Source organism: Taudactylus pleione, unplaced genomic scaffold (assembly GCF_031769625.1).
Source record: "Taudactylus pleione unplaced genomic scaffold, aTauple2 ptg000400l, whole genome shotgun sequence".
Classification (NCBI taxonomy): Eukaryota; Metazoa; Chordata; class Amphibia; order Anura; family Myobatrachidae; genus Taudactylus; species Taudactylus pleione.
The window spans coordinates 927,794-946,444 of NW_028284802.1; the positions used below are offsets into that span (position 1 = coordinate 927,794).

Here is an 18,651-nt window from a genome sequence, read left to right on the forward strand (position 1 = left end):
AGTATGTGTGCTTAGTAGTATGTGTGCTTAGTAGTATGTGTGCTGCTTAGTAGTATGTGTGCTTAGTAGTATGTGTGCTTAGTAGTATGTGTGCTGCTTAGTAGTATGTGTGCTTAGTAGTATGTGTGCTGCTTAGTAGTATGTGTGCTTAGTAGTATGTGTGCTGCTTAGTAGTATGTGTGCTTAGTAGTATGTGTGCTTAGTAGTATGTGTGCTTAGTAGTATGTGCTGCTTAGTAGTATGTGTGCTTAGTAGTATGTGCTGCTTAGTAGTATGTGTGCTTAGTAGTATGTGTGCTTAGTAGTATGTGTGCTTAGTAGTATGTGTGCTCATAGTGCGGCCAGTTCTCGAACCAGGAAGAAAAGTGATTGCAGATGCAATCTAGGAATGGCTATCAGTGGGCTAATTAGCAATGGTACAATTAGTGGTTAATCTTGATGGTATGAAACCATCGACAGGGGAACCATAGATGATTTCACCCACCGACCGCCATCTCTGTTCTATTACTCATGGGACAGCGGGCCAATCAGAGGTGGTGGCTTCATGAGTTGCGTCCGTGCCAGAGCTACGTTCCGTGTCCTGGCACCAGGGAGAAATACTTAGTAGTATGTGTTCTTAATAGTATGTGTGCTTAGTAGTATGTGTGCTCAGTAGTATGTGTGCTCAGTAGTATGTGTGCTCAGTAGTATGTGTGCTGCTTAGTAGTATGTGTGCTTAGTAGTATGTGTGCTGCTTAATAGTATGTGTGCTTAGTAGTATGTGTGCTTAGTAGTATGTGTGTTGCTTAGTAGAATGTGTGCTTAGTAGTATTTGTGCTTAGTAGTATGTGTGTTGCTTAGTAGTATGTGTGCTGCTTAGTAGTATGTGTGCTTAGTAGTATGTGTGCTTAGTAGTATGTGTGTTGCTTAGTAGATGTGTGCTTAGTAGTATGTGTGCTTAGTAGTATGTGTGCTTAGTAGTATGTGTGTTGCTTAGTAGTATGTGTGCTTAGTAGTATGTGTGCTTAGTAGTATGTGTGTTGCTTAGTAGTATGTGTGCTGCTTAGTAGTATGTGTGCTTAGTAGTATGTGTGCTGCTTAGTAGTATGTGTGCTTAGTAGTATGTGTGCTTAGTAGTATGTGTGCTTAGTAGTATGTGTGCTGCTTAGTAGTATGTGTGCTTAGTAGTATGTGTGCTGCTTAGTAGTATGTGTGCTTAGTAGTATGTGTGCTTAGTAGTATGTGTGCTTAGTAGTATGTGTGCTGCTTAGTAGTATGTGTGCTTAGTAGTATGTGTGCTTAGTAGTATGTGTGCTGCTTAGTAGTATGTGTGCTTAGTAGTATGTGTGCTTAGTAGTATGTGTGCTTAGTAGTATGTGTGCTGCTTAGTAGTATGTGTGCTTAGTAGTATGTGTGCTTAGTAGTATGTGTGCTGCTTAGTAGTATGTGTGCTTAGTAGTATGTGTGCTTAGTAGTATGTGTGCTTAGTAGTATGTGTGTTGCTTAGTAGTATGTGTGCTTAGTAGTATGTGTGCTTAGTAGTATGTGTGTTGCTTAGTAGTATGTGTGCTTAGTAGTATGTGTGCTTAGTAGTATGTGTGCTGCTTAGTAGTATGTGTGCTTAGTAGTATGTGTGCTTAGTAGTATGTGTGCTGCTTAGTAGTATGTGTGCTTAGTAGTGTGTGCTTAATAGTATGTGTGCTTAGTAGTATGTGTGCTTAGTAGTATGTGTGCTTAGTAGTATGTGTGTTGCTTAGTAGTATGTGTGCTTAGTAGTATGTGTGCTTAGTAGTATGCGTGCTTGGTAGTATGTGTGTTGCTTAGTAGTATGTGTGCTTAGTAGTATGTGTGCTGCTTAGTAGTATGTGTGCTTAGTAGTATTTGTGCTGCTTAGTAGTATGTGTGCTTAGTAGTATGTGTGCTGCTTAGTAGTATGTGTGCTTAGTAGTATGTGTGCTTAGTAGTATGTGTGCTTAGAAGTATGTGTGCTGCTTAGTAGTATGTGTGCTTAGTAGTATGTGTGCTTAGTAGTATGTGTGCTCAGTAGTATGTGTGCTTAGTAGTATGTGTGCTTAGTAGTATGTGTGCTTAGTAGTATGTGTGCTTAGTAGTATGTGTGCTCGTAGTGCGGCCAGTTCTCGAACCAGGAAGTAAAGTGATTGCAGATGCAATCTAGGAATGGCTATCAGTGGGCTAATTAGCAATGGTACAATTAGTGGTTAATCTTGATGGTATGAAACCATCGACAGGGGAACCATAGATGATTTCACCCACCGACCGCCATCTCTGTTCTATTACTCATGGGACAGCGGGCCAATCAGAGGTGGTGGCTTCATGAGTTGCGTCCGTGCCAGAGCTACGTTCCGTGTCCTGGCACCAGGGAGAAATACTTAGTAGTATGTGTGCTTAATAGTATGTGTGCTTAGTAGTATGTGTGCTCAGTAGTATGTGTGCTCAGTAGTATGTGTGCTCAGTAGTATTTGTGCTGCTTAGTAGTATGTGTGCTTAGTAGTATGTGTGCTGCTTAATAGTATGTGTGCTTAGTAGTATGTGTGCTTAGTAGTATGTGTGTTGCTTAGTAGAATGTGTGCTTAGTAGTATTTGTGCTTAGTAGTATGTGTGTTGCTTAGTAGTATGTGTGCTGCTTAGTAGTATGTGTGCTTAGTAGTATGTGTGCTTAGTAGTATGTGTGTTGCTTAGTAGTATGTGTGCTTAGTAGTATGTGTGCTTAGTAGTATGTGTGCTTAGTAGTATGTGTGTTGCTTAGTAGTATGTGTGCTTAGTAGTATGTGTGCTTAGTAGTATGTGTGCTTAGTAGTATGTGTGTTGCTTAGTAGTATGTGTGCTGCTTAGTAGTATGTGTGCTTAGTAGTATGTGTGCTGCTTAGTAGTATGTGTGCTTAGTAGTATGTGTGCTTAGTAGTATGTGTGCTTAGTAGTATGTGTGCTGCTTAGTAGTATGTGTGCTTAGTAGTATGTGTGCTTCTTAGTAGTATGTGTGCTTAGTAGTATGTGTGCTTAGTATTATGTGTGCTGCTTAGTAGTATGTGTGCTTAGTAGTATGTGTGCTTAGTAGTATGTGTGTTGCTTAGTAGTATGTGTGCTGCTTAGTAGTATGTGTGCTTAGTAGTATGTGTGCTTAGTAGTATGTGTGCTTAGTAGTATGTGTGTTGCTTAGTAGTATGTGTGCTTAGTAGTATGTGTGCTGCTTAGTAGTATGTGTGCTTAGTAGTATGTGTGCTTAATAGTATGTGTGCTTAGTAGTATGTGTGCTTAGTAGTATGTGTGCTTAGTAGTATGTGTGTTGCTTAGTAGTATGTGTGCTTAGTAGTATGTGTGCTTAGTAGTATGTGTGCTTAGTAGTATGTGTGCTGCTTAGTAGTATGTGTGCTTAGTAGTATGTGTGCTTAGTAGTATGTGTGCTGCTTAGTAGTATGTGTGCTTAGTAGTATGTGTGCTGCTTAGTAGTATGTGTGCTTAGTAGTATGTGTGCTGCTTAGTAGTATGTGTGCTTAGTAGTATGTGTGCTTAGTAGTATGTGTGCTTAGTAGTATGTGCTGCTTAGTAGTATGTGTGCTTAGTAGTATGTGCTGCTTAGTAGTATGTGTGCTTAGTAGTATGTGTGCTTAGTAGTATGTGTGCTTAGTAGTATGTGTGCTCATAGTGCGGCCAGTTCTCGAACCAGGAAGTAAAGTGATTGCAGATGCAATCTAGGAATGGCTATCAGTGGGCTAATTAGCAATGGTACAATTAGTGGTTAATCTTGATGGTATGAAACCATCGACAGGGGAACCATAGATGATTTCACCCACCGACCGCCATCTCTGTTCTATTACTCATGGGACAGCGGGCCAATCAGAGGTGGTGGCTTCATGAGTTGCGTCCGTGCCAGAGCTACGTTCCGTGTCCTGGCACCAGGGAGAAATACTTAGTAGTATGTGTGCTTAATAGTATGTGTGCTTAGTAGTATGTGTGCTCAGTAGTATGTGTGCTCAGTAGTATGTGTGCTCAGTAGTATGTGTGCTGCTTAGTAGTATGTGTGCTTAGTAGTATGTGTGCTGCTTAATAGTATGTGTGCTTAGTAGTATGTGTGCTTAGTAGTATGTGTGTTGCTTAGTAGAATGTGTGCTTAGTAGTATTTGTGCTTAGTAGTATGTGTGTTGCTTAGTAGTATGTGTGCTGCTTAGTAGTATGTGTGCTTAGTAGTATGTGTGCTTAGTAGTATGTGTGTTGCTTAGTAGTATGTGTGCTTAGTAGTATGTGTGCTTAGTAGTATGTGTGCTTAGTAGTATGTGTGTTGCTTAGTAGTATGTGTGCTTAGTAGTATGTGTGCTTAGTAGTATGTGTGTTGCTTAGTAGTATGTGTGCTGCTTAGTAGTATGTGTGCTTAGTAGTATGTGTGCTTAGTAGTATGTGTGCTTAGTAGTATGTGTGCTTAGTAGTATGTGTGCTGCTTAGTAGTATGTGTGCTTAGTAGTATGTGTGCTGCTTAGTAGTATGTGTGCTTAGTAGTATGTGTGCTGCTTAGTAGTATGTGTGCTTAGTAGTATGTGGGCTTAGTAGTATGTGTGCTTAGTAGTATGTGTGCTGCTTAGTAGTATGTGTGCTTAGTAGTATGTGTGCTTAGTAGTATGTGTGCTGTTTAGTAGTATGTGTGCTTAGTAGTATGTGTGCTTAGTAGTATGTGTGCTTAGTAGTATGTGTGCTGCTTAGTAGTATGTGTGCTTAGTAGTATGTGTGCTTAGTAGTATGTGTGCTGCTTAGTAGTATGTGTGCTTAGTAGTATGTGTGCTTAGTAGTATGTGTGTTGCTTAGTAGTATGTGTGCTTAGTAGTATGTGTGCTTAGTAGTATGTGTGTTGCTTAGTAGTATGTGTGCTTAGTAGTATGTGTGCTCAGTAGTATGTGTGCTGCTTAGTAGTATGTGTGCTTAGTAGTATGTGTGCTTAGTAGTATGTATGCTGCTTAGTAGTATGTGTGCTTAGTAGTGTGTGCTTAATAGTATGTGTGCTTAGTAGTATGTGTGCTTAGTAGTATGTGTGCTTAGTAGTATGTGTGTTGCTTAGTAGTATGTGTGCTTAGTAGTATGTGTGCTTAGTAGTATGTGTGCTTATTAGTATGTGTGTTGCTTAGTAGTATGTGTGCTTAGTAGTATGTGTGCTGCTTAGTAGTATGTGTGCTTAGTAGTATGTGTGCTGCTTAGTAGTATGTGTGCTTAGTAGTATGTGTGCTGCTTAGTAGTATGTGTGCTTAGTAGTATGTGTGCTTAGTAGTATGTGTGCTTAGAAGTATGTGTGCTGCTTAGTAGTATGTGTGCTTAGTAGTATGTGTGCTTAGTAGTATGTGTGCTCAGTAGTATGTGTGCTTAGTAGTATGTGTGCTTAGTAGTATGTGTGCTTAGTAGTATGTGTGCTCGTAGTGCGGCCAGTTCTCGAACCAGGAAGTAAAGTGATTGCAGATGCAATCTAGGAATGGCTATCAGTGGGCTAATTAGCAATGGTACAATTAGTGGTTAATCTTGATGGTATGAAACCATCGACAGGGGAACCATAGATGATTTCACCCACCGACCGCCATGTCTGTTCTATTACTCATGGGACAGCGGGCCAATCAGAGGTGGTGGCTTCATGAGTTGCGTCCGTGCCAGAGCTACGTTCCGTGTCCTGGCACCAGGGAGAAATACTTAGTAGGATGTGTGATTAATAGTATGTGTGCTTAGTAGTATGTGTGCTCAGTAGTATGTGTGCTCAGTAGTATGTGTGCTCAGTAGTATGTGTGCTTAGTAGTATGTGTGCTTAGTAGTATGTGTGCTTAATAGTATGTGTGCTTAGTAGTATGTGTGCTCAGTAGTATGTGTGCTCAGTAGTATGTGTGCTTAGTAGTATGTGTGCTTAGTAGTATGTGTGCTTAGTAGTATGTGTGCTGCTTAGTAGTATGTGTGCTTAGTAGTATGTGTGTTGCTTAGTAGTATGTGTGCTTAGTAGTATGTGTGCTTAGTAGTATGTGTGCTTAGTAGTATGTGTGTTGCTTAGTAGTATGTGTGCTGCTTAGTAGTATGTGTGCTGCTTAGTAGTATGTGTGCTTAGTAGTATGTGTGCTCAGTAGTATGTGTGCTGCTTAGTAGTATGTGTGCTTAGTAGTATGTGTGCTTAGTAGTATGTGTGCTTAATAGTATGTGTGCTTAGTAGTATGTGTGCTTAGTAGTATGTGTGCTTAGTAGTATGTGTGCTTAGTAGTATGTGTGCTTAATAGTATGTGTGCTTAGTAGTATGTGTGCTTAGTAGTATGTGTGCTTAGTAGTATGTGTGCTTAGTAGTATGTGTGCTTAATAGTATGTGTGCTTAGTAGTATGTGTGCTTAGTAGTATGTGTGCTGCTTAGTAGTATGTGTGCTTACTAGTATGTGTGCTTAGTAGTATGTGTGCTTAATAGTATGTGTGCTTAGTAGTATGTGTGCTTAGTAGTATGTGTGCTTAGTAGTATGTGTGCTTAATAGTATGTGTGCTTAGTAGTATGTGTGCTTAGTAGTATGTGTGCTGCTTAGTAGTATGTGTGCTTAGTAGTATGTGTGCTTAGTAGTATGTGTGTTGCTTAGTAGTATATGTGCTTAGTAGTATGTGTGCTGCTTAGTAGTATGTGTGCTGCTTAGTAGTATGTGTGCTTAGTAGTATGTGTGCTTAGTAGTATGTGTGCTTAGTAGTATGTGTGCTGCTTAGTAGTATGTGTGCTTAGTAGTATGTGTGCTGCTTAGTAGTATGTGTGCTTAGTAGTATGTGTGCTTAGTAGTATGTGTGCTTAGTAGTATGTGTGCTTAATAGTATGTGTGCTTAGTAGTATGTGTGCTTAGTAGTATGTGTGCTTAGTAGTATGTGTGCTTAATAGTATGTGTGCTTAGTAGTATGTGTGCTTAGTAGTATGTGTGCTTAATAGTATGTGTGCTTAGTAGTATGTGTGCTTAGTAGTATGTGTGCTGCTTAGTAGTATGTGTGCTTAGTAGTATGTGTGCTTAGTAGTATGTGTGCTTAATAGTATGTGTGCTTAGTAGTATGTGTGCTTAGTAGTATGTGTGCTTAGTAGTATGTGTGCTTAATAGTATGTGTGCTTAGTAGTATGTGTGCTTAGTAGTATGTGTGCTGCTTAGTAGTATGTGTGCTTAGTAGTATGTGTGCTTAGTAGTATGTGTGTTGCTTAGTAGTATGTGTGCTTAGTAGTATGTGTGCTGCTTAGTAGTATGTGTGCTTAGTAGTATGTGTGCTTAGTAGTATGTGTGCTTAGTAGTATGTGTGCTGCTTAGTAGTATGTGTGCTTAGTAGTATGTGTGCTGCTTAGTAGTATGTGTGCTTAGTAGTATGTGTGCTGCTTAGTAGTATGTGTGCTGCTTAGTAGTATGTGTGCTTAGTAGTATGTGTGCTTAGTAGTATGTGTGCTGCTTAGTAGTATGTGTGCTTAGTAGTATGTGTGCTGCTTAGTAGTATGTGTGCTTAGTAGTATGTGTGCTTAGTAGTATGTGTGCTCAGTAGTATGTGTGCTGCTTAGTAGTATGTGTGCTTAGTAGTATGTGTGCTTAGTAGTATGTGTGCTTAATAGTATGTGTGCTTAGTAGTATGTGTGCTTAGTAGTATGTGTGCTTAGTAGTATGTGTGCTTAATAGTATGTGTGCTTAGTAGTATGTGTGCTGCTTAGTAGTATGTGTGCTTAGTAGTATGTGTGCTTAGTAGTATGTGTGTTGCTTAGTAGTATGTGTGCTTAGTAGTATGTGTGCTGCTTAGTAGTATGTGTGCTTAGTAGTATGTGTGCTTAGTAGTATGTGTGCTTAGTAGTATGTGTGCTGCTTAGTAGTATGTGTGCTTAGTAGTATGTGTGCTGCTTAGTAGTATGTGTGCTTAGTAGTATGTGTGCTTAGTAGTATGTGTGCTTAGTAGTATGTGTGCTGCTTAGTAGTATGTGTGCTTAGTAGTATGTGTGCTTAGTAGTATGTGTGCTTAATAGTATGTGTGCTTAGTAGTATGTGTGCTTAGTAGTATGTGTGCTTAATAGTATGTGTGCTTAGTAGTATGTGTGCTTAGTAGTATGTGTGCTGCTTAGTAGTATGTGTGCTTAGTAGTATGTGTGCTGCTTAGTAGTATGTGTGCTTAGTAGTATGTGTGCTTAGTAGTATGTGCTGCTTAGTAGTATGTGTGCTTAGTAGTATGTGTGCTTAGTAGTATGTGTGCTGCTTAGTAGTATGTGTGCTTAGTAGTATGTGTGCTTAGTAGTATGTGTGTTGTTTAGTAGTATGTGTGCTTAGTAGTATGTGTGCTTAGTAGTATGTGTGCTTAGTAGTATGTGTGCTGCTTAGTAGTATGTGTGCTTAGTAGTATGTGTGCTTAGTAGTATGTGTGCTTAGTAGTATGTGTGCTGCTTAGTAGTATGTGTGCTTAGTAGTATGTGTGCTTAGTAGTATGTGTGCTTAGTAGTATGTGTGTTGCTTAGTAGTATGTGTGCTTAGTAGTATGTGTGCTTAGTAGTATGTGTGCTGCTTAGTAGTATGTGTGCTTAGTAGTATGTGTGCTTAGTAGTATGTGTGCTTAGTAGTATGTGTGTTGCTTAGTAGTATGTGTGCTTAGTAGTATGTGTGCTTAGTAGTATGTGTGCTTAGTAGTATGTGTGCTGCTTAGTAGTATGTGTGCTTAGTAGTATGTGTGCTTAGTAGTATGTGTGCTTAGTAGTATGTGTGCTCGTAGTGCGGCCAGTTCTCGAACCAGGAAGTAAAGTGATTGCAGATGCAATCTAGGAATGGCTATCAGTGGGCTAATTAGCAATGGTACAATTAGTGGTTAATCTTGATGGTATGAAACCATCGACAGGGGAACCATAGATGATTTCACCCACCGACCGCCATCTCTGTTCTATTACTCATGGGACAGCGGGCCAATCAGAGGTGGTGGCTTCATGAGTTGCGTCCGTGCCAGAGCTACGTTCCGTGTCCTGGCACCAGGGAGAAAAAAAAAACATTGCGGGGCTCTGTGCCATCGATGACAGAGAATTATTGGATCTCCTCCATTGATGGTAAAATCACAGAGGTTAACCATCAATTATTGATAACCGTAGATGGCCATCCTTAATGCAATCACTTGACTTTTTACTGATTGTAGGGACGGGCTCCTAACCAGCATCTAATAATAGCACCTTCCCACTGAAAAAATAATCCTTATTGCTGCGGTATGCGACGATAAGGGTTCCCAATTTTGGGGGGCAAGCCGCAATTCTTCCTTAAAATGCCCCTCACTCTGTTACCATGGTGGAGATGTATAAAGGGTCGGCTAACGGGTGGTAAATGTCTGTCGTGGTGAAGCAGGGCCAGACACCGCCTACAGGTATTATAGTTTATTTTCTCGAAGAGGGAGAATGTTAATTCACCTGTCCTGCAAATTGCGCGCTCCCTCTTTCAGCTGTGTGAGCGCGCGCTTGCATACATTCCACTCGTGCGCCGGTCATTTTCTCCCGGCGGCACCTGTGACTTTGTTAAAAGAGACCTTTATTTGTTCTATTTCTATGCACAATCCTTGGCTCTCGGAACGGACAGCCAGGGACAGTGTTGTGTGTTGCTTCAGCTGACAAAATCGATAGGAGCAGTTGTCAGAACAGTCATCGCCCATACTCAGCTACTCTCTCAGAGCGGCCGGGAGGCTCCCGAAAATCGGGTGGCGCTCTCAGCCCCCCAGAAAAGTAGGCAAGTCTCCGGGCCGTCAAATAGGGGAGCCGCACCAACTGTCACGTCACACGCTGCCAAACATCACTGGCTGGGACTGACTGGCAGTTGGTGTGACTCCCCTATTTGACTGTGCTGCAGCCCCACCCCTGGAGCCTCCACCAATCATAAATTACCAGGGAAGTCCAGGACCAGAGCATTGTATCCCTCCTGGAGAGGGTCATGTTGGGAGGTATGAGGTATAAGGGCACCGATAATGACTGGGGCGCATAGCGTCCCTGATCACTTCCCTGCATTTTTACATGCAGGATAGCAGTATCCACTGCACATAACGTGCGAAGTTAACGCCACTTCTTACATCTCCCCCCACATTGGGGTAAATTTATTAAAGCTCCTAAAACAGACAAGTGGTGATGTTGCCCCTAGCAACCAAATAAAGATTCTAGCTACAATTTCTTAATTGCATTCTAGAAAATGATACACAGAACATCTGATAGGTTGCTAGGGGCAACATCACCACTTGTCTGTTTTAAAAGTTTTAGCAAAAATACCCCATGTCACTGCGGGATCTCTTCGTCCTTACTGATACTTAGTACATTTTGGTTCTGACGCCCCCTTGTGGCCGGAGAGCATATAGCTGCTGTTGCAGCAGAGGACATGTTGGTGCTGCCGGTCGCTGTAATGAGAGTAAGAACGATCTGCAGCAGATGTGGGCATGATGTATGCAATATGACATCAGCATTAATGGCTGCATTCCCCTCAGCCTGCTCCCTATAGCCCTGTATGTGTGGCTATAGATGGACGCTATGTGACTGCAGGATGCATGCACTGTACACTAGCACTGGTAACTGGAGGCGTGTACTGTGCAGGGAGGAAAAGGAAGTGAGGACAACTGATGGTGGTGGTGGGGGAGAGAGCTTGTGCACTGAATGAATACAGGAATAATATATATATAATCTATACATATGGTTAGTGCTACACTGTAGTCACAGCACGGGAGGGATCCAGCTCATCTAACAGGTTTGATTACTCTGCATTTATTATTGATCACCTACAGATAACAGGTCTATATGTATCAATGGCTCCATGCAGTACAGAATGATGCCTGACAAGTCTAGGGCTTTTATATCGATGTTTACCACTCCTAAGCCATGATATCTCATTACTGTATTCGTGTCAGTCACCAGTTATTATACTGAGAGAAGCCTAACTGTAATATTTCCTACACTAATAAGAAATAAATGAAGTATACTAAAGCAAAGTAAAGTTATTATATTCAGTGAAATGCATGCAGGAAAGATAATTACAATATATAAAAATATTAAATGGAAGTTTATCATGGTAAAAGATATTTCAAGCAGACTTTCTGACTACTGAATGTGGATTGTTTATTCTGTATGTTCGTGCGTGTATATATATATATGTGTATGTGTGTGTGTGTATATATATATATATATGCATGTGTGTGTATACATACATATATATATATATGTGTGTGTATTGATGTAAAATGTATATTCTACTGTGAATGGGTAAAACTTATCTCGATAGTGCTGCAGTAGATCTTTGCTATATATTATTACTTGGTAATAAATTTTATATATATATATATATATATATATATATATATATATATATACACACACACTAGTCAAGGGCACTAAGGTTATGGTTCATATTGCTTTGAAAAGTGCTGTAATATTCTAAGTCTTTCAACATGGCCGCTTCCACATCTACGCAAACTATAAACTGAATATCTAAAAAGTAAATGCACCGTCTAATTCTCACATTCTCCTCCTAAGATCCTGGACATGCGCACATTTGCCGCTGTGAAGACACTAGGGTGAGACGTGAAGGGCCCTTGCATGAAAGTGGAACTTTCTCTCCCTGTGATTATAGAATGATTCATTCCAAACAGTGTGGGAGAAGTGTGGATATCCAGGGCAAACTGGGGCGCGGCCGGATGCCTGGGACCCAGGATGGCGCTGCAGTGATTCCAAAGAAAGAATGGCAGATGAGACGACGCGATAGCACAGGAGAAGCTGCAGTGGTCCCAGAGAAAAAAAAGCGAGGTAGACCCCCTATACCCAGGCCTGTAACTCCAGACACGGGGGCCTCGGAGACCAGGCGAAGCATAGACCGAGCTGCCAAGGTCGAAACATTTATGATACCGATTGACAGCGCAACCGAGTATACGGCCATCCCAGGGAAAAGGAAACGAGGACGGCCGCCTTTATGCCGAGCTTTTAACGTGGACATTCCAAAGATGGAGCAGTCCGAGCACGCCATCGGTAATCCGTATGATGATGGGAAGCTCGTAGAGAAAAGAGGACGTGGTAGACCCCTCGGAAGCCTTAGCAAAAAGGTACTGGTAAGATAGATGTCTGACAGCTGGCATACATTAACACCGCTGGGAGAGGAGGAAGATGACTGGAGATCTAGAGGGGGAATTCAGCTGGCCCCGATAATTTACCGGGTGTGAAAACGGCTGGTAGCCTCGGGCTTTAACGATTGGGGCTATTCAATTAGAGCCCCTTTTTTTTGCGGGGTAAATTAACTGATAACGGGTGTTAACACACAGAATCCGGGATAAGTTTCCGGACCTATGTGTTAACATGGTCGCGGCACCCGAAAACAGGCCATTTATCGGGGATTTCCTTTTGAGCCAGCTCAGGCTTGGAAAAAAAAAAAATCCCTGTTGACTGCATCTCACAAACGCTCGGATGGATCGTGAATGCTAGCTTGTACTTTGGGATTTACTAAGACCCAGTACAGAGGCGCGGAGTCTAATGTGCCGGTATTCACCATGGACAAGGAGGTTTGGACTTGGTTGCGTCTGGTGCAGGTCGCGGTCCTCTGACTTGGTTCCATAGTACAAGTGCCGGTGTACACTGGAGCTTGGTAGGGTACATAGTAAGCGTACTCGTAGTCAACAAGCCGGGTCAGAACCATACCGATGAAGCGGTACCAAGGATCAGACAGGAACCGGTCACTGAGAGTAGCCAAGGTCAAAACCGGAATTACCAAGCGCAGTACCAGGGAGGAGACGGAATCGGGTCACAAGCAAAGCCAAAGTCTGGTAACGAGCAGTAGGGATCACTAGAGGTAGGAATGCTGGAGTAAGGTCATGGAGCCTATACTCTGCCACTGTCTAGTGCCCAGAGACTCCCCTTTTATAGGGAGGAGTTCAAATCTCTCGCCAAACGTGACATCACGTTTGGCGCCCCTGTCTCTTTAAATTTCTCACAGGTCGGCGCATGCGCCCCCAGCAGTGCTGCGGACGCCGGGGGGAGGAAGCTGAAGGTCCCGGTAAGTATGTACCGGTATCCGGCACACTGTACCACTTCGCGCTGCCATCTGGCTAATCGTATAGTACCGGGGATCAATTATTTCCGCGGTATATTACCACGACTAACTGAATTCCCCCCAGAGGGGGAGATTTAGCAAAGCTTGGAGAGCGATAAGTATCAACCAATCAGCTCCTAACTGTCACAGGCGGTGTTTGAAAATTGAAAGGAGCTGAATGGATTGTACTTTGTCCCTCTCCACTATGGGGTCCCACTATGGGGTCTATTTACTAAGCCTTGGACAGAGATAAAGTGAATGGAGATAAAGTACCAACCCATCAGCTCCTACGTGCCATGTCACAGGTTTTGTTTCAAAAATGACAGCTAGGAACTGGTTGGTTAATACTTTATCTTCATCCAAGGCTTAGTAAATAGACCTCTCTCCAAGCTTTGATAAATCTCCTCCATAGTATCATGGTGACTACACAGTATTCCCTTTCTCTATCCCAGTCCGACCCATCATTGCATCAGCCAAGGACATCAGTTCTTGGTGCGTAGAGTTCCCAGGCCCAATGTTCTATAACACTGACGCATGCATTACCCAATGCCCGAACATCCATATTCAGTGGAAACCACAGTGGCCTCATCACAGGTAATGCTGTGTAAGGTGTAGAGACTGTAACTGAATAGCCCCAGGGAGAACGCAATGCTTGGGAGCTCTACTTACTGCCTGCTAGGAAGGAAGGCCCTGAACCCATGTAATCGGGACTTCAGCTGGTATAACTTGCTGGGACCTAGGCTGGTATAAGGTGTCGGTCTCCCAGGTTGAGACAGAGTTTGGCTATACGCACGGCTATTTATATATCAGAACTGATTGTCCAGACAAGCCGCTAAAATGTACATTGCTGGTATAATATATCATCACCAGAATTTAAATGCCGGGAATTCTCAAGTCTGATTGCTATGTTAGTAGGGGTCTAGGTCTGATATAATCCCACTATAACCCCTGAGCATATGCTCCCTCCTAAGCATCAGCTCTGTCTCATTCCAATTTTGGCCTCATGGGTCATCCAACAGTCACCCCATCTGTAGTTTGTTAGGCAGCCCTCATCGGTTTTTGAAGTCCAAACCCAAAATGAATTATACCGTGCATGTATGTGGTGGTTATTAGTAAATTATGATTACAAATTTGTTTTTCTTCTTCTGGGTCCATAGCTGATACGTTGGGGGGGGGGGGGGGGGGTATAAGATCCGGTCACCCAACGGTTAAAACGAGCTCTCTACTCCCAGGATGCATCGGGTCCCTCCTTCATATACCCCGCCCCCGGCCATAGGTAGCCAGTTGTTTCCTGTTTGGTGTGTACACCACATAGAGCGGTACTTCGTACTAGAGCGGGATACCTTCCAAAAGTGGTATCTAATACCATATGAATGAAGAGATTGTGGCCCCAGCTTTTCAGAACACAAGCCTTTAGGTAGGTGAGGCTTCCTTGGATGTTGTCCGTGAGCTACGGATTTATGTGGAGCGCACCAACAGCTTAAGGAAATCTGATTCCCTATTTGTACTTTATGGTTGTCCTAAGAGTGGCTGGCCAGCCAATAAGTAGACACTGGCCAGATGGATTCGGATGGCAATTTCTGAGGCATACACACAGGCGAGCCAGGTTCTGCCAGACTCGGTAACGGCGCATTCTACTCGGTCAGTGGGACCTTCATGGGCGGCCCGTCGGGGCGCCTCTGCTGAACCGTTGTGCAGCGCAGCCACATGGTCTTCCATCCATACTTTTGTCAAGTTCTACGCATTTCACACCTTATAACATACCCTTGTTAACTCTTTTTCTTCGAGGTCCATGGGGTCCACAGGACACCCACCCTAACGCACCTGTGGTTTTTGGGGTGTGTCTATATATTTCCTTTCTCTATGAGAGAACGGTCTAGAGAGCATGGGTTCTTCTTTCTTGTCTTTTTTTCTACGCCTGCTTGAGCTTGGTAACGAACTGGCTACTTATGGCCGGGGGTGAGGTATATGAAGGAGGGACACGGTGCATCCTGGGAGCTGAGAGCTCGTTTTAACTGGTGGGTGACCGGATCTTAAACCCCCCCCCCCTACAACATATCAGCTGTGGACCCCATGGACTTCAAAGAAAAAGAGTTAACAAGGGTATGTTATACCAAAACTCTTTTTTTTTTTTTTTTTTTATATAAGGCAGCAGGGAGTGATTATTAGGGATGTGCGGGCTCGTATTAGTTCGGATTTTCCCAGCAAATTTGGATTTTTCCCGCCAAAAATCGAGTCTCTGAAATAGGCAAAACGTCATCTTTCATGGACTTTTGTCCAGGACTGATGTTTGTCCATGAAAAATGACGTTTTGCCTCTTTCTGAGACACGATTTTTTTGGCGGGAAAATCCGAACTAATCCGAGCCCGCACATCCCTAGTGATTATCTGCAAATTGTATGTAACCTGCATGGACGGGGCTTTCATTTGGGAGCATATGTGCGACACACGCATCATGCCGGAAACTAATGTATTTTCCCTTTCCACAACTATTACTTCATTAAATGAATATTAAGGTACCAATAAAACACTAAGTTGATATCCCATCTCATGCCCATTGCGTGGTGCTGGAGAGAGAAGCCCTTCTACTTAAGGCTGTTACCCTAGCGAATGACAAGAGTCACATGCTAAGAACCCAGTGTGGTTAACATGCGCCTTTCCTTATACGTTACAGGGCACCATGCAGGTGGTAACCCCTAGTGCAGGGTTTCCCCTCGTTTCTGCGTTATAATATAAAAACCGTGAGGGGCCTGCATTTCATTCCAGCGAGTCAAGCAAACGCTTGCATGCTCAGCCGAATATATGGGTGAAGGGTGGAAAGACAAATAATGTTTACGGGGCCTTTTAAAGAATTGTCCATTTTTGGATTATATATATATATAATTGCTTTGCTATGTATGACAGTGGTATATCCCCCACTGCCAATCCCCAGTGTAACCTGAAAGCAGCTGGTGGAGCTCAGTGTTTTATAGGAAGGGACACGGCAGGTTTGGGTTGAAATGGGGTGGCTGGTGCCCTACAGTGACTGTGCCACCAATCATGTGAGATATTCACTACACACCACCGTTACTAGCAGACCTCTCTAATGGCTTCAGTCGTCGTCATGGCGCGCCCCTGCTTCACCTACCACCGTGGTGCCCCTGGCTCAAAACCACGAGATTTCATGTAGGAAGCGACGTGAGGAATATTTGTCGCCTCTGTTCTACAGATTCCCTTCTTCTTGCTTTCAGGTTCAAAACAAACCCTCCACCTCGTTCAAAGGTCTACTAGGCCCAAAAAGAGGACGAGGGAGACCCAGAAAGACCGAACTGCAGCTTCTCAATGAGATGTCGAAGGGGCCAGACCTTTCGGCGTTGACTAAGCAAATTTCTGTGAGACTGACAAAAATGAACGAGAACATTGTTATGATGGCTGGACGGAGAGTACAACTGAAAGTGGAAAATGACACAATTACAGTAGAAAATGAAAAAGAGGAGGAGACGGAAACAATGGAGGCGACGAAAGACGCCAAACAGAAGACCATGGAGGAGCTGGATAACGTCATGAGAGAAAAGAAAAAACGGAAGTCAGCGGAGACGGCGGCTTCGGTGACCGTAGTGCTGGTAAAAATATATATATAAAATGGAGGGAGAGCAGGATTATACGGGACACTTACAGGTTTACGTTGCACACTAGAAATTAGAGCTACATTTGGCTATTTATTTTGCTTTCAAATATACAGTCACTGTAAGGTTTTAATGCTGTTGAAGCACATAAGGTTTCCTACCTTTGGTTAATAATAATGGATTATGTAATACAGTCAGGTGCAAAAATATTGGGACATTGACAGAATTTTCATATTTTGGCCTCTATTCACCACCACAATGGCTTTGAAATGAAACAAACAAGATGTGCTTTAACTGCAGACTTTCAGATTTAATTTGAGGGTAATCACATCCAAATCAGGTTAACTCTGTAGGAATTACAACGGTTTCTATATGTGCCTCCCACTTTTTAAGGGGCCAAACTAAACAATCCTAAATCTAACTTTCACTTTTTAATACTTTGTTGCAAATCCTTTGCAGGCAATTACAGCCTGAAGTCTGGAACGCATAGACATCACCAGACGCTGGGTTTCATCCCTGGAGATGCTCTGCCAGGCCTCTACTGCAAATGTCTTCAGTTCCTGCTTGTTCTTGGGGCATTTTCCCTTCAGTTTTGTCTTCATCAAGTGAAATGCATGCTCAATCGGATTCAGGTCAGGGGATTGACTTGGCCATTGCATAACATTCCACTTTATAGCCTTAAAAAACTCTTTGGTTACTTTTGCAGTATGCTTTGGGTCATTGTCCATCTGCACTGTGAAGCGCCGTCCAATGAGTTCTGAAGCATTTGACTGAATATGAGCATATAATATTGCCCGAAACACTTCAGAATTCATTCTGCTGCTTTTGTCAGGAGTCACATCATCAATAAATACAAGGGAACCAATCCAATGGTAGCCATACATGCCCACGCCATGACACTACCACCACCATGCTTCACTGATGAGGTGGTATGTTTTGGATCATGAGCAGTTCCTTTCCTTCTCCATACTCTTCTCTTCCCATCACTCTGGTACAAGTTGATCTTTGTCTCATCTGTCCATAGGATGTTGTTCCAGAACTGTAATTGCTTTTTTAGATGTTGTTTGGCAAACTCTAATCTGGTCTTCCTGCTTTTGTGGCTCAATGGTTTACATCTTGTGGTGAACCCTCTATATTCACTCTTGTGAAGTCTTCTCTTGATTGTTGACTTTGACACATATACACCTACCTCCTGGAGAGTGTTCTTGATTTGGCCAACTGTTGTGAAGGGGTTTTTCTTCACCAGGGAAATAATTCTTCTGTCATCCACCACAGTTGTGTTCCGTGGTCTTCCGGGTCTTTTGGTGTTGCTGAGCTCTCCAGTGCGTTCTTTCTTTTTAAGAATGTTCCAAACAGTTGATTTGGCCACACCTAATGTTTTTGCTATCTCTCTGGTGGGTTTGTTTTGATTGTTCAGTCTAATGATGACTTGCTTCACTGATAGTGACAGTCGACAGCAACTGATTCCAAATGCAAATGTCACACCTAGAATCAATTCCAGACCTTTTACCTGCTTAATTGATAATGAAATAACGAGGGAATAGCCCACACCTGTCCATGAAATAGCTTTTGAGTTGATAGTCCCATTACTTTTGGCCCCTTAAAAAGTGGGAGGCACATATAGAAACCGTTGTAATTCCTACACCGTTCACCTGATTTGGATGTAATTACCCTCAAATTAAATCTGAAAGTCTGCAGTTAAAGCACATCTTGTTTGTTTCATTTCAAAGCCATTGTGGTGGTGAATAGAGGCCAAAATATGAAAATTCTGTCAATGTCCCAATATTTATGCACCTGACTGTAGGTTTTAAATGCTATAACATTAATGTTGCTTCGTCTAATTCATAATGACGCCCTTAGGAGAAACGACGAGGCCGCCCGAGGAAGCAACAGCCATACACAGAGACTCATCAGGTCAGTCTATTATCCTTCTCGCGATGAACGTCTACACTTATATTTCTTATTCCTCTGGAGAAAGTTGAGGTCATTTATAAAGTGCACCTGCGGAGCACCACAATATCATTTGGGTCTGCAC

The 18,651-nt window shown here is 42.7% G+C and overlaps 1 protein-coding gene across 4 annotated transcripts in view; it reads left to right on the forward strand.

Annotated features, from left to right (window-relative positions):
* The first annotated feature begins 10,299 nt into the window (after positions 1–10,299).
* LOC148506484 (uncharacterized) overlaps positions 10,300–18,651 on the forward strand; it is a 35,408-nt gene continuing 27,056 nt past the window's right edge. The window contains exons 1-4 of one of the 4 annotated variants that reach the window (XM_088446503.1): positions 10,300–10,354; positions 11,470–12,032; positions 16,242–16,613; positions 18,477–18,530. In XM_088446503.1, the coding sequence (XP_088302629.1) occupies positions 11,568–12,032; positions 16,242–16,613; positions 18,477–18,530 (891 nt within the window). In that variant the 5' untranslated portion in view covers positions 10,300–10,354; positions 11,470–11,567. The other 3 variants (XM_088446504.1, XM_088446501.1, XM_088446502.1) reach the window with 3 other exon arrangements.